Raw genomic sequence first — 15,365 nt, 5'->3', positions numbered from 1 at the left:
AGAGATGTCGGAGATAGCGAAGAAGAGGGAGGTAAGGGGTTGAGTGTCGATGAAGGGAAGGGGCTGAGGGAAGGGAAGGAGTTGGAAGTAAGGCTCTATAAAATGGTTCGAATAGAAGGATTTGGGTTCTGGTTCGGCATTGTCTTTGGCAGTGGGTCTCGGCTAGAGAAGGGGAGATGAAGAGAGTGGAGGAGGAAGAAGGTGGGTCGGGAAGGTGAAGAGGGTGGAGTGGTCTGGGAGTTGCGATGGTGATGGGGAAGGGCTACGATGGTGATGGGAGGAGAGGGAGGTGAGTCTAAAGGGGGGGAAGGGGGGGGAAGGTTTCTAGGTTTGTTTGCAGGGGTGGGGGGCTGCACAGAGATGGGCTTCAATTTGGTTTTTTAAATGAACTAAAAATTATTTTTTTTGCCACGTGCCACACATTTGGTAGCCACGTCAGCTTTTAACGGATCAATAGATGGAAAATGTAACGGAGGTACTATATTGAAATAAAATAGTAGTTGAGGTATGAAAGTGAAATGTTTTGAAGTTGTTGTATGATATTGTATTAGACCCCAAACCTGAGGGGGTACAGTGTAATTTACCCATGTTTAATTGTACTAACAAAGAAATAAAAGCAGGAAAAGTTTAATATATAGTTCTGAGTGTTAATAGAGTATACGTGACATGAGAGGAAGTAAAAAAAGTTGTTAGCATTTCTCTTGGTATTAGCTTTAGCTATGGAATTGACTTTTTTTTTTTTTTAATTACAATGTCCAATTGATAATACCTCTTCTTCCTCCAGTCAATGGTTAAGCTTGCTGCTCAAGAAATTTTAAATTTCCCTCTCAAATGCATGTGTCAAGAATGTAAGCTTAAAGACTATTGAATTAAGAATAATTTGTAATATTGATAGCAACAAAATAACAATAAAAGTTAATGGAAGACAGCCAGACATGCGGGTCCAATTGAACACCCACATTGAGATTGCAAATCTTTTCCTTGGCAGACCAATATTTAAGCCTAGTCTAAAAGCCACCGTAAGAAATGATCCTTGTCTCTTTGACTATTTTAGGGTTTCCAAAAACCCTAGATACATGTTTCTTTTAGGTTTACAGAAACATGAACAAAAAGAAAAACAATCCGAACTGTTTGGTAATCTGTTTACAAATCTAGATTATGTTCTTAAATATATAGTCAAGTAAATCCATCCTAAAAAGAAAACCAAGTGATCTCTATGATTACAAAATCCTTAAAAAAAAACCTTTTGCTGCATTTTGAAGAATTGACACGAATTCTCTAGATTCCCAACTAACTAGTAATTAATCTACCAGTACACTCGAAGTCATGTTGTTAATTCTCACTTCCTAAATATTATTTGTATAAAAATAGGTTGAATAATACGTTTGAAGATAAAACTATATTGATAACTAGTCTCTCTAACATGTATCGTAGCAAACTCACGCGCTCGAGACATTTTATCATAAGTGCTTCATGCAATGTATATTTTCCGTATGTATGCTTCCAAAAGTCTATCAAACCGTCTTTGATGGATTTTTGATAAAATAGTTACGAGCAAATCAAGCTTATAGTAATAAGTTACATAAAGAAGGTTGGCGTAACTAATTAAAATGGTACAGAGTAATCTAATAAAATATTTTTCATCTAACTTCTCTCTTTACGTATGATAATTATCTGCAGAGATCGATATACATTGTTGATCTATCCAATTTAAAATCGATAAAACAAGACTGTTCATATGAATCATATATTGGTTCTGGTTCAAATATACTTGTATGAATGTGAGTCTGCACGAGCATGGATTCTGCAGAGAGGTCAAGAGACCGATAGAACTACTAAGTCTCACTTTGGTTTTTGTCATGATTATAACAGGTTCGCGTGCTGTTGTCAGTTGAATTTTTTTTTTTTTTTTTTTTTTTTTTTTTTTTACTATCTGTATATGTTTTGCGTGTTATGGTACTGGAGGGGGGGAAACCACGTACGGCATCAAATTAAACAACGTTATTTTTGGAGAGGAGGACACTGCATGTGTATGAGAGCACAGGAGAATTGGACTTTAGTGTTCATAAAGCAGTTGGCAGAGGAAAATGGCAAGAACAATTATTGTACTAAAATAAGAAAAATGGAAAGGAAAAAAGAGACTGAGATTTTCATAACATAGATGAGCAGGCAGGCAGGCAGGCAGGCAGCTGATAGGGATAGTTGTCCATCGATGGATCCATGCGTGGGCGGCAGCTAACATGCTGCTTCTGTATACATGCTGGGAAATTTCCCCTTGCCGGTCAAGCTAAAGATGTACATTATGTGTGTGTTTTTTTGGAGTAAGACAACACTTAATAGAGACTTTACGAGACTTGGGATTGCCAAACAATAACGTGATACATAAAAGATTTTGGGTTCCCCACTCGTTTTTTTATTGATTCATGTTAGAATTCGCTTAATTTTACCATCATATTGTATCAAAACATACAATAATACAATGTCAGAACAAACAATACATGTATTTTCGTATCACTTAATATAGATGTTGTGTACACTTTCCCTATTTTGTGACGCAACACGAAGTAATCAAAAGGGTTACCAATGTAATCCCTTGAAGAATAAGTCTGGACTCCACCAAGAAATTGAGAGAAATCCCAAAGGGTTTTATTTGATTACATTGAAACAACCAAAGATTTTAAATAAACTGATTACAACTCAAGCGACTCAAGTGACTCAAGTAATTAAAATGACATAATCAAACGGCAACTCAAAGGTTTGATTTTTATTAGTAAAATTAAAACGCAATTTTGGAAGTCTAACGACTTAGGATGACCTTAAACACAACGGGCTCATGATATACCATAAGTCTTGTTATGCTCGCAATTAATTTTTAAAAAAAAAACATATAATTACCCGCCCAATCCCAACACCAAAATATTTCTCATTGCCTATTCTAGCTCCACATCAGTTGAATCCAATATTTCTCAGTTTTAATTCTTGTTTTCCAGAATTTGAAACATTTTTATTTTCTTTATACTTTTTCGTCGGAATTAACCCATATTTTGTCCTACATCAAACTCCTCCACTTGAAAGGAACTCGACCTCGAGTTCTCCTTGAGATGATCTTGATAGCTAGTAGACAACTCTTTTGTTAAGCAAATAAATTCCACTTAGGTGGAATAATCATGAAATTAATTTCATAAAAAGGATTCAAATATGACAATCAATAATCAAAATATGTTTCTTTCCCCAGTTTTCTTGTTTGGCCAACAATGAAATTTAACTCCAATTTATTAGATTGTTGATTCTCCAAAGTCAACAATTTTGGAATCATTCGTACCTTAAATTTCTTGAGTCTCCACTTGTGAATTGTCATGTCTCAGAAGATCTTCTTCAACAAGATTCTCAACAAGCAAAATTACTTGTTTTTTTTCTTCCACATTGACCTCCACCTTTTTCTTGGCGTAACGAAATATCAGTCTCCACCACTTTAGCTTGTTTTCTATTGATTGCTTGACCCATCCTTTCCAAATGCAATTCATAGAAATTGGAAAAGAATTGCTTAACAATTAGTCATTTCAACCAACGCTAAGCTTTGATAGGATTTTTTCCTTGTTTTCACCTAGACTCTTGTATTTGATCCCACCATAAATGCACATCACCATCTAAACAAGAAGCAACCATCTTCACCATTTCCCTTTCCGAAACTGTATTTTGAAAAGTTTCTCTATATCCTCAACCCACAAGAGAAAACCTTTAATGTAATCACTTCCCAGGAAAATAGAAATATCTTCAACATCAACTAGATGAGGTTGGCTCAGGGCAATTCCCTCTATGCACATCGCATCTATTGCAAAAACGTCGCGATCAACGTCGCTTCTTCCATAATCAATTGTCATTAGAATGGGGCAAATCCATGCTCTGATACAAATTGACGCAACTCAAAGCAATCAAAGGGGTTAGCAATGTAATCCTTGAAGGACAAGTTTGGAATCCACCATAGAATTGAGAGAAATCCCAAAGTGTTGTATTTGATTAATCCTTGAAATGATTCAAATGACTTAAGTAATTAAAACAACATTAATCTGACAACAACTGAAATGTCTGATTTTTATTATGGAAATTAAAATGTTGTTTTGGAAGCTTAAACAACTTCAGATGGCCTTAAAAACGACCGGTTCATGGTAAGGCACGAGTCTTGTTATTTTCAAAAATGACATATTACACACCTAATTTTGACACCAAAATATTTCTCGCTGCCTATTATCTCTCTATATCGATTGAATCGAATATTTCTCAACTTTAATTCTTGTTTTACAGAATTTGAAAGATCTTATTTTCTTTATACTTCTTCGTTGGACTTGACCCATATCTATCCTACATCACTTTGTGTGTAAAATTATTGTATGTTTTATGCATGGTGTAATGAGTTTTTAATACTTTACATGTTTGTAGTCTACAAATAGAATGTAGCCCAACTTCTTTAAAGACATGTAAAGTTGATAAATTTCCGATGCTGGAGTTTCTTCACATCCCTCACACAATCCCTCATGTGAGAAAAGTTTATAAGTCTAATATGTAGACAAAACAAAATGAGTGACTCAGAGCATTCGCACATAGGGCAAATTCTCTAATACCATGAAAAAATTGAGGTTCCTCCCAATCAGTGATATGATGAGGAGCTCAAGTTCTTATAAATGGTAACAAAGTATGAGAATTGCAGAAAAAGAATAGTTGTAGAGAAAAGCTTTAAGGAAGAAGAGAAAGGATCAAAGAAATGAATACAATCCTTTACTATTGATGAACTTGAATCAATTACAAACTAACTCATTTCTGAGTTATATAGAGCTAGAGAGAGACTTAGCTCCTATGCTAACCAATACAACTAACATCCAGACTTTTAACGAAGTCTAACAACCTTCTAAATAATTTTTAATGACTCAACAATATTACACTTCAATGATGACATGGCAGAGTTAACTATATTCAACATTGCTTGCTAAACCCAAATGCAGGTGTCGCATAGCAGTATAAACTCGAAGTCTGAGTGTCGTATTCCTCAAAGAGTTGAAAAAGAATGCAGAATTATCAAAACTAAAACAAAGAATGATATCGAATGAGATGTAACTTATAGAAGAAAAGTTCAACAATTAAAAACACTAAAGCGTCAGGGTTCCACCGGCATACAACTATGCAATTTCACTATTTTGATTCCTTTTTATAACTCAACTGAGATACCAACAAGAAGTGATCTCAACCGGAAAAAATAGCAATTAAGTTTTCCCCATATAAAACTTCTTGAAAAGTGATTTTCATTGTAGATAATCAAAACAAAACGCCCATTCAATTTCTTATAGAAGTAATCCCAAATATAATTTGTACCTACGGTAACAAAATATTAAGAAATTACTCCGTCCAAATCATACCAATCTACTAATTTATTCAATTCACTAAAAGCATGAATGTGAAACAAAACTATAGGAAAAACATGATTAAACTTATGAATCATAACCAACATTCATCAATCCGAAAATAGAATAAATAAGAAATTCCATTGAAAATCCACAATGTAAAATTGACATTAAAACTGCAAAATAGAATCGAAATAATAAACAACATACTTGTAATATAGGTTCCCCCCCGTTCTCCATAAACTAAATAGAAAAAGAAAAGTCTAAAATTATGAAAGAGCCGAGCCCCTTTGGAAAACAATCAAATGGAGATTATATGAGCTACTGCCGCAACCAACCTCCCTTCGTATTCTTCTTGAATAATGGTCATTGATAAGCCCGTTATTAATATGTTAATGCCAATCTCCATAACCTTCTGAATAATGGTCATTGATAAGCCTTAATGCCATATTGAAATGGTAATGGTTGGCCGTTTCTTTTTCTTCTTCTTTGCCTTCTCCTTTCTTCATTTCTCTTCGGTAACTAACATAGAATTAATCACCAATTTATTGTCTTGTGCCTCACCCTTTAATTGCCTTGCAACATTCTCATGGTCTTGCATGTTAACATTAATATAACATCAGTCAAAAATTAAAACAAATTAGATATAAAACCTATTTGACCAGTTATACATGATAAAGCACAAATTTGATAAATTACTAGAGAAAAACATGTAACGGGTATAATCAAAGCGCATTAGACATGCACTTTTGAGCAATTATCAAACATCCCCTTTCAATCTCAACTGGGATTTCCCAGCTTGAGATTGTAACAATGTCGAATAAAAGATGGATTGTGTAATCCATTTGTCAATATATCTGCAATTTGATCATCAGTTGGAATGCACAACACCTCCAAGTCTCCTTGTTGAACCATTTCTTTCACAAAATGGTAGTCTGTGTCAAGATGTTTTATTCTTGAATGAAACACTGGATTTGCACTTAGTGCAATGGCTGACATATTATCATAATGAATACTTGGTGGATTTGTTAAAAACACACCTAAATCTTTACAATATTCTGAACCCAATCAATATCAGCAGTTGTGTGTGCTAGAGCCTTGTACTCAGCCTCAGTAGAGCTTCAAGAAAGTAAGTTTTGTTTCTTTGATTTCCATGAAATAGGATTGTTTTCTAGAAACACCACATATCCAGTTACAGATCTTCTAGTATTCAAGTCACCTGCTCAGTCAGAATATGAAAATGCATGTAACCGAGGCAATGTATCTGTAGAATACAGAACACTGCTGCCTATTGATCCTTGAAGTTACCTAAGGATTCTTTTAATAGCTCCAAAATGAAACTCAGTAAGGGAAGACATGAACTGGCAAACTATATTCACTGCATAGGCTATGTCTGGCCTGGTGAAAGTCAAATACTACAAAGACCCTACAATACTCATGTACAAAGTGGAATCAGTCAACAAAATACCCTAAACCAACTTTATGAGTATTGGCAGGTTTACAGGACTCTAAACCAACTTTATGTGTCATAACCTTGATATATTTGGATTGGTTAACAAATATATCCCCATTCTCCTTATACTTTATTTGTAATTCTAGAAAATAGGTGAGTTGTCCCATGTCTTTCACAGAATTTGAACCGGTTAAAATTATGTCATCAACATATAACAAAAGTATGATCATATCTGGTCCATCTTTCTTTACAAACTAGTATCAGAAGTTGAAGCATAAAAACCCAATTCTCCTAAATAGCTTGTAAATTTTGAATTCCAAACTCTTGGAGCTTGCTTCAATCCATATAACGATTTCACTAGCTTGCAAACATGTGTAGGATGAGATGCATCTACAAATCACTGGGGTTGCTTCTTATATACCTCTTCTTGTAAATCACCGTGAAGAAAAGAATTTTTAATATCCCGTTGTCTCAAACCTCAATGATTTATAGCTGCTAAGGCCAAAACAATCCTAACGGTAATGTGTCTTACAACTGGAATGTATCCAAGTAATCAATTCCATGTTCTTGGGAAAAGCCCTGAGCTACAAGCCTTGCTTTATACCTTGAGACACTCCCATCTAGGTTTTTCTTCACTAATATACCCATTTGCTTCCAACTATAGCCCTATCCTTCGGAGATGGAACCAAAACCCAAGTTCCTTGAGCTCTAAGAGAATTATACTCCTCCTGCATAACTTCTTGCCAATGTTGTATAGTAGCTGCCTTTCTAAAAGATGAGGGTTCTAGCATATCCAAAATTTCAAACACAAAAGAATAGCCTTCAGTAAAAGAATCTTCCTCAATGATTTGTAATGAACTAAGCTCTGGAAATGAAGCAACTAGTGCATTGTAGTTCTTCCTTTCAATAGTGCCACTTTTTAATCTAGTGACCATGGGGTGATTGGATGTAGTGCCACTTTTTGAAGGTAAATATTCTCAATCATTTGAACTGCAAGCCTCTTTAATATTCATTGGTTGTTTCAAACCAAATGGAACATTGCATCAATAGCATGTTTACTTAGCTTAAACGAAAAATCAGTACGCAATAAATAACCTCGGGTTAATCCAATAATTGATTTTTTAGGTATGGCATACCAAAATCTAACACATTTGTTTCATTCTTGCAAACGCTTTGTAAGTAATATGGAGCTTTCCTCTCCTAAGCCTAAGCATAAGAGAGTAAACAACGATTGAAATTCAACAATCAACCACTCAGTTGTGAAAAATGATATGTGACTTTGTGAACTCTCAACTTTGTACAAAGACATTTCTTTCCTCTAAACTTCAATAGTAGCCAATAACATTTTGACCAACAAAAATAGTAGCCAATAATATAAATTATATACAATACAACAAAATGGCTCTTCCTAAACAGAAAGTACAAAATGACACTTGCTTCGACCATTTGTTCCTCTTCACAATTCACATGGACAGAGCATAACATATGAACTTTTGCTTTCTCTCCTAACTCCAAGCCTCCACAACAAAATCATACATCTCAACATTGCAAACCCGCAAGTAAACGCACCTTTTAATGCTTGATCATCTACCAACCCTCCCAAAGAAGTGTTCTATTTGCAAGCACCCTTGGGACTGTACACTGTTTGTTTTAGACCCCGACTTGAACCGCTTTGTCCCCGGTGCATTCTCCTTATTATCCTGCAAAAGTAAACATATCTACATGCTTAACATTTCTAACAACATTGAGGGAATCACTCTTGAGTAGGTACAAATATTTCGAGATGTGAAAATTTTTGTCCATGGGCAAAAAGGATCAAACAACTCAATTCGAAAGGAAACTTGATAAGAGTACCAAAAATCAAAATGACAACAAATAGAATGAAAACAAGCACATGAACCCACCACTGTTGAATGATTCAGTGATCTAAGAACTTTGATTCTGCCACCTCTTCCGTCAGCTCCTACAGCAATCAAATTACCAGAATCTGCACTTGGGTTTTGCCTTGATTCTGATCCCTTGTTCAGACCCCGCTTGCACCATTTACCTAAAAACCTGTTTGTTCCATCAGGCCCAAGCAAGCCACCAGAAAAACATACATCCCCTGTATTTTGAAGATAAATAACAAAAACAAAATTAAATCCTCATCTACTACATCTTCAGAAAAATGTTACTCATTTCATGATATCTTTGCACAGTAAACTCAAAAAACTGCATCAATACCTGTTCCGGGAAGTGGTTGTGGCACAGGAGACTCCTTTCTAATGTTAAACATGGGTTGATCTTGTTCAACATCATCAAGAATCACAACATCGGCAGAAGTCCTGGCAGTATCGTTACAAGTAGGAGTTTCTTTCCTAGTATCAGAAACTGCATCTGACCTCAACCGAGTGCACTTCTGGTTAACAACATCCTCATAGGTTGGTTCTTTCAATTTGGGATTTGAAAGTCCACGCTTAGCTGTAGAAAGTTTTGAAGCATCTTTATCTCCTAAAGAGTAGGCATCTCTTACTTTATCATGAAAAGTGGTGCTTGTACCATCTTTAGTACAGCTTAAATCCATATGGTCAGTGAAGTTTGAGTTTTCTGTTTTCCGATGACACAATAGATCATTTTCCAATTTTTCAATTCTATCCAACTTACGAATGGCTGCATACGGATGTTTTCTTTGAACTTCTGATGAATTGTTGACAGACACTGAATTAGTGTTACATCTTTCACCATTCTGCATAATTCCTTCACCCCAAGTTGTCGTTGAAGCTTTTAAAGCCCTCAAAACTTCATTATCTTTTACTTCGACAACCGTCTCCATTTCTTGTACCCTTGTCTGATAATGGCCAAAAAAATCACTAAATCAAGTTCCTCTCATGGACTGAAATTCAATCAAGATCATCCCATCACAAACTTACCTTCATTTTTTTAATCTTTTCTTTAGCCTCCTGCTCCAGTTTTTTGCTTTCACGAGCTTCTCGTGCAAGACCATTGTATTTGTTTATCAATTCTTTGTAATTCCTATTAGAAGCATGCACAGCAAATAATGCAAATTAAAACATCAGATAGAAAAAAGTGTACGAGGATGAAATGCAAGGTGACCGCTGTTTAATTTCACTTGAGACAGAAACACTCAAGGAAATGCTCCATCCATAAACGTTAAAGTAAATTTCAAGATAACATTTGTATGGCTGACCTTTTACTCATCTCCAAGGACTTTCTTAGAATATCTATCGTGTCTTTGGTGTTGGCTCCATTACCAAGAGTGGAAAGCCTTGAAACCTCATCTTCATCCAGATCTAGATCAGATACCCTATAATTGCAAACCACGTAACCATTTTAGGAACAGAAAAGAGACCAAGTACTTAAGAGACTCGATTGCCTAAACTAGCCTTGGTCGTTGGCGAAAGTGGTGAAGCATGTGTAGGGTTGAGTAAGTCATGTGCAAATCATTCCGAATAACAAAATGGTAATGACCACTTGAAACTACAGCTCATAGTGAAGATTTACTCACAGTTTGAATGCTGCAAGCTCTTTGGCCAATGCCATGTTTCTTTCTTGCAACCTCAAATGCTCCATAGTCGATTTATCAAGAGCCTATGAAAAAGTTGAACAAAACTTCATCAAAATTTATTTCTTATTAATCACTCATCCCTACAAAATATATACTTAACTAAGAACTACAGTTAATAGTTTACCTCAGTTTTCATCATAAGCTGCAGCTGCATGTATGCTTGTTGTTTTAAGGCTTCATTTTTCAAGACAACTTCTCTCTGTGCCACCTCCTTACATTGACAAAGCTGACAGAAATATCTCCTCATGAGAACCACATCAATAAGAAGCAAAGCTTCTATACTGCACAAAATATATCACTGAAGATCCAGAGTCCAAGTATTTCTATCATCCTTGACCTTTCATCAGCAAAGAAAATAAACCATACCTTCATAACCTTCAATTCGATTACCAAAGAATTTAAATCACGGCTTCTATGAAAGGTTCCTCTTTCTCTACGAAAATACCAGAAAATAAAATATCAAACCTTCTCTATATTCTACCTTTTCCAACAATATCGTCTAAAATATTCCTTCAGATTATGGATTATGTTTCAATTGTTATAAATACCTCCATTAAGCAAACTATCCTATCGAATCACAGAAAACTGCCAAGTTAAGAATCATCAAACATTCAAATTCAACTCTCTAACTGATATTATAATTTTTGTGATTTATTTCTTTACTTCAATTCCAAAAGTAATCGAAAAACCAACCCAAATGTGTTACCATTTCAAGTAGTAGGAGACCAATTAACCAAAGTTCTAATCCAAATCTTTATTTGATTTCACCCAAATTCTTACACACCCAACAAAGCACAATGACAATCCAATACCTCCTCTTTGAGCTCCTTAAGCTCCTTCCCCTGAAGATCGAAAGCCAAACGAATTCCCAGCTCCGCCACCTCCAACCTTTTCACCTCTCGACGCAACACCTGGGGATCTTCCTCACATTTGCTAATAGGCCTCTGAGTCGCATCCGCCGCGTCCCCCACCGACTGAAAATAAAGCCGGCCGGCATCCTTTTGCTTGCAATTTTGTTTGCACACCGGGCAAGTGTACTTCTTCGTCCTCGCAGAGTACTCGAACCACTGTTGCAGGCTAGGGTTTCACACCCAAGACGTCGCCGTATTAAACATCAATTTCCGAACGAATGCATACATTGAGATTAAACAAACATACACAAATTGAATACATATATACATGTAAAGAGAGGAAGAGAGAAAAGAGAGGGGAGAGAGAGAGAGAGATAGACCAGAGCTCGTGGAAGACATGGCCGCAGATGGAGATGGATTGGAGATCCTCAGAAGTGGGCTTCAGGTCTTCGTAGCAGATTGAGCAGATTGTTTTGGTGAAATTGTTGGAATCTGCATCGGCCATCTCTCTGGTCTCTAATCTAGGGTTTCGGATTTGAGATTTATTTGTGTCATGGTTTTGGAGGGCCGTGCGTGGAGCCAACTGAGCGGGAAGAAGATGGAATTGGAGGGAGGGGGAAAATCAAATGCAAAATTTGCAAATTACGAGACCATTAATTCTTGTCTAATTACAACTTATTTTTTGTTCAGTGTCCTTCAATTCTATTTCAGGCTGGTTTAATTGTGCGTGTTTAACTATAGATGAGTTTTCCGTCGTTATTCTAATTTTCTAACATCATCTTCAAAGAAAGTGTCAAATTATAATGGTCAAATTAAAAGTGATGGCTAATGTAGTAATTTAAAATCTTATGTCATTTTATACTTCTTCAATTGAATTGTCAATTTTTTTTATTAAAATAAAAATTTTAATAGTTGTAATTATTACAAAAAAAAATATGGTTGAACTAAAATTTCTTACTAATTGAAATATTAGCTGAATAAAAGACTTACCATTAAAATTAATTAAAAATAAATTTTGAACAGCCCGAAGGTAGTAACCATGCCGAAAACTGGGGTAGGATTCCCCAGTCCAAGAATAGCATTATAGCCATTGTACGAACCAAATGTTCCCTCGTAACTGCATCAATGCCTTTCACATTCTGCATTGATGTCAAATTTGTAATGTGTTTTATCTTAAAACATCTGATGCCTAGGTTATACTTTTAAAATAACCCGACTCGTTATGATCCATTATGACCCGTTAAGAAAAATATTTTTTTTTCTTAAATTTGCACATACCACACATTGTCACATAAATATTATTTCAAAACATTAAAACACATTTGTCATTTAAGTACTACATCTACACTCGAAAATAAGAGTCTAATAAATAAATATTCATATACTACTAGTCTATTACAAAATATTAAATGTGCAAGGATATGCAAAATGAAAGAGTTTTTGTTTTCAAGGTTGTGAAGCCTTTCTCAAAAATTTAAACCTTGCCAATGGAACTCAAAGCTTGCATGTTATTCCTTTTACAAAATCATCAATTTTCATCGATCATCATAACATAAGATTTTGTGGTATCCATTAATGTAAATATTTTAAATTGAAGATTGAGTTCATTCATTGTATTCATATAGGGTCAAAGAGTGTGACTGTAAAAAACATCAAAATCGAAGTTAAAATAACCGTTAAATCGTGATTTTTCGTTGGTAACTGTTGTCCCGTTACTTGATCTCTGAATGTTTGTTTTTGGCAATTTTTGGCGTATGCGATTTCGAAATATATACAAACATGTTTGACGGTTGGATCGTTAAAACTAGTTTCGTAAAATGCATATCCCATCAAAACAATAGATTCACTAACACTTAAGAGTTTATTCATACTTTCATTAAGTATAACATAAGATTTTGTGGTATCCACTAGTGTAAATATTTTAAATTGAAGATCGAGTTCATTCATTGTATTCATATAGGGTCAAGGAGTGTATCTATAAAAAAATCATCAAAATCAGAGTTAAAATAACCGTTAAATCGTGATTTTTCATTGATAACCGTCGAAAAGTTTTGTCTTGTTACTTGATCTATGAATGTTTGTTTTTCGCGATTTTTGGCGTATGCGATCTTGAAGCATATACAAACAAGTTTGACGGTTGGATCATTGACATTAGTTTCGTATAATGTGTATTCCATCAAAATGATATATTCACTAACACTTCAGAGTTTATTCATACTTTCATTAAGTATAACATAAGATTTTATGGTATTCACTAGTGTAAATATTTTAAATTGAAGATCGAATTCATTCATTGTATTCATATAGGGTCAAGGAGTATAGCTGTAAAAAAATCATCAAAATTGGAGTTAAAATAGCCGTTAAATCATGATTTTTCGTTGATAACCATCAAAAAGTTTTGTCCCGTTACTTGATCTCTGAATGTTTGTTTTTTGCGATTTTTGGCGTATGCAATCTTGAAGCATATACAAACAAGTTTGACGGTTGGATCGTTGAAATTAGTTTCGTAGAATGCATATCCCATCAAAACGATAGATTCATTAAGATTCAAAGTTTATTTATACTTTTATTAAGTATAACATAAGATTTTGTGGTATCCACTAGTGTAAATATTTTAAATTGAAGATCGAATTCATTTGTTGTATTCATATAGGGTTAAGGAGTGTAGCTGTAAAAAATCATCAAAATCTGAGTTCAAATAACCATTAAATCGTGATTTTTCATTTATAACCGTTGAAAAGTTTTGTCCTGTTACTTAATCTCTGAATGTTTATTTTTTGCAATTTTTAGCGTATGCGATCTCAAAGTATATACAAACATGTTTGACGGTTGGATCGTTGAAACTAATTTCGTAGAATGCGTATCCCATCAAAAAAATAGATTCACCAACACTTAAGAGTTGATTCATACTTTCATTAAGTATAATATAAGATTTTGTGGTATCTACTAGTGTAAATATTTTAAATTGAAGATCGAGTTCATTCATTGTATTCCTATAGGGTCAATGAGTGTAGCTGTAAAAATCATCAAAATCGGAGTTAAAACAACCGTTAAATTGTGATTTTTCGTTGATAACCGTCGAAAAGTTTTGTCCCGTTACTTGATCTCTGAATATTTGTTTTTTACGATTTTTTGCTGATGCGATCTCGAAGCATATACAAACAAGTTTGGCGGTTGGATCGTTGAAATTAGTTTCGTAGAATTCATATCCCATCAAGTTCAATGGTGTATATATATTTATTAAGTAGATTTAAATTTATTTATTTTGTAATTATTGTCACATCCCGGCCCGGGCCCCCACCACAACCCGGGCCCGATCCACCACCGTAGCACGATATTGTCCGCTTTGGGCCCCGACTACGCCCTCACGGTTTTGTTTCTGGGAACTCACACGAGAACTTCCCGATGGGTCACCCATCCTGGGAGTGCTCTCGTGCGCTACTCGCTTAACTTCGGAGTTCCTACGGAACCCAAAGCCAGTGAGCTCCCAAAAGGCCTCGTGCTAAGTAGGATGGGAATATACATTTAAGGATCAGTCCCCTGGGCGATGTGGGATGTCACAATCCACCCCCCTTAGGGGCCCGACGTCCTCGTCGGCACATACGCGGCCAGGGTTAGGCTCTGATACCAATGTCACATCCCGGCCCGGGCCCCCACCACAACCCGGGCCCGATCCACCACCGTAGCACGATATTGTCCGCTTTGGGCCCCGACTACGCCCTCACGGTTTTGTTTCTGGGAACTCACACGAGAACTTCCCGATGGGTCACCCATCCTGGGAGTGCTCTCGTGCGCTACTCGCTTAACTTCGGAGTTCCTACGGAACCCAAAGCCAGTGAGCTCCCAAAAGGCCTCGTGCTAAGTAGGATGGGAATATACATTTAAGGATCAGTCCCCTGGGCGATGTGGGATGTCACAATAATGTCACATCCCGGCCCGGGTGGGACGACTTCCCGGGCCCGCTCCACCACCGTAGCACGATATTGTCCGCTTTGGGCTTACCATTCCCTCACGGTTTTGTTTTTGAGAACTCACGAGCAACTTCCCAGAGGGTCACCCATCCTGGGAGTGCTCTCGTGCGCTACTCGCTTAACTTCGGAGTT

The 15,365-nt window shown here is 35.9% G+C and overlaps 1 protein-coding gene across 1 annotated transcript; it reads right to left on the bottom strand.

The window, feature by feature from the left end:
• Nucleotides 1-8,140: 8,140 nt before the first annotated feature.
• LOC103933176 lies at nt 8,141-12,009 on the bottom strand. The gene is made up of 9 exons (XM_009342840.3): nt 11,643-12,009; nt 11,224-11,488; nt 10,536-10,637; nt 10,352-10,434; nt 10,034-10,150; nt 9,756-9,858; nt 9,070-9,673; nt 8,751-8,950; nt 8,141-8,546 (listed from the first exon to the last, which is right to left on the bottom strand). Exons 1-9 carry the CDS (start codon nt 11,765-11,767, stop codon nt 8,430-8,432), a joined length of 1,716 nt encoding a protein of 571 aa, XP_009341115.2. The 5' UTR covers nt 11,768-12,009; the 3' UTR covers nt 8,141-8,429.
• Nucleotides 12,010-15,365: the final 3,356 nt, after the last annotated feature.

Source organism: the organism of the source record quoted next, unplaced genomic scaffold, assembly GCF_019419815.1.
Source record: "Pyrus x bretschneideri cultivar Hongxiangsu unplaced genomic scaffold, Pyrus_bretschneideri_v1 Contig40, whole genome shotgun sequence".
NCBI classification, from domain to species: Eukaryota; Viridiplantae; Streptophyta; class Magnoliopsida; order Rosales; family Rosaceae; genus Pyrus; species Pyrus x bretschneideri.
Note: the sequence above shows the minus strand (reverse complement) of the source record. Positions and strands in the feature narration are given on the sequence as shown.

What these genes read in the sequence shown, in the direction of transcription:
- LOC103933176 (XM_009342840.3), bottom strand. Translation starts at nt 11,767, where the DNA reads ATGGCCGATGCAGATTCCAACAATTTCACCAAAACAATCTGCTCAATC. An exon ending in CATGTCTTCCACGAGCTCTG is followed by an intron (nt 11,489 to 11,642) that starts GTCTATCTCTCT and finishes GTGAAACCCTAG; the next exon opens with CCTGCAACAGTGGTTCGAGT. An exon ending in ACAACCACTTCCCGGAACAG is followed by an intron (nt 8,951 to 9,069) that starts GTATTGATGCAG and finishes TTCAAAATACAG; the next exon opens with GGGATGTATGTTTTTCTGGT.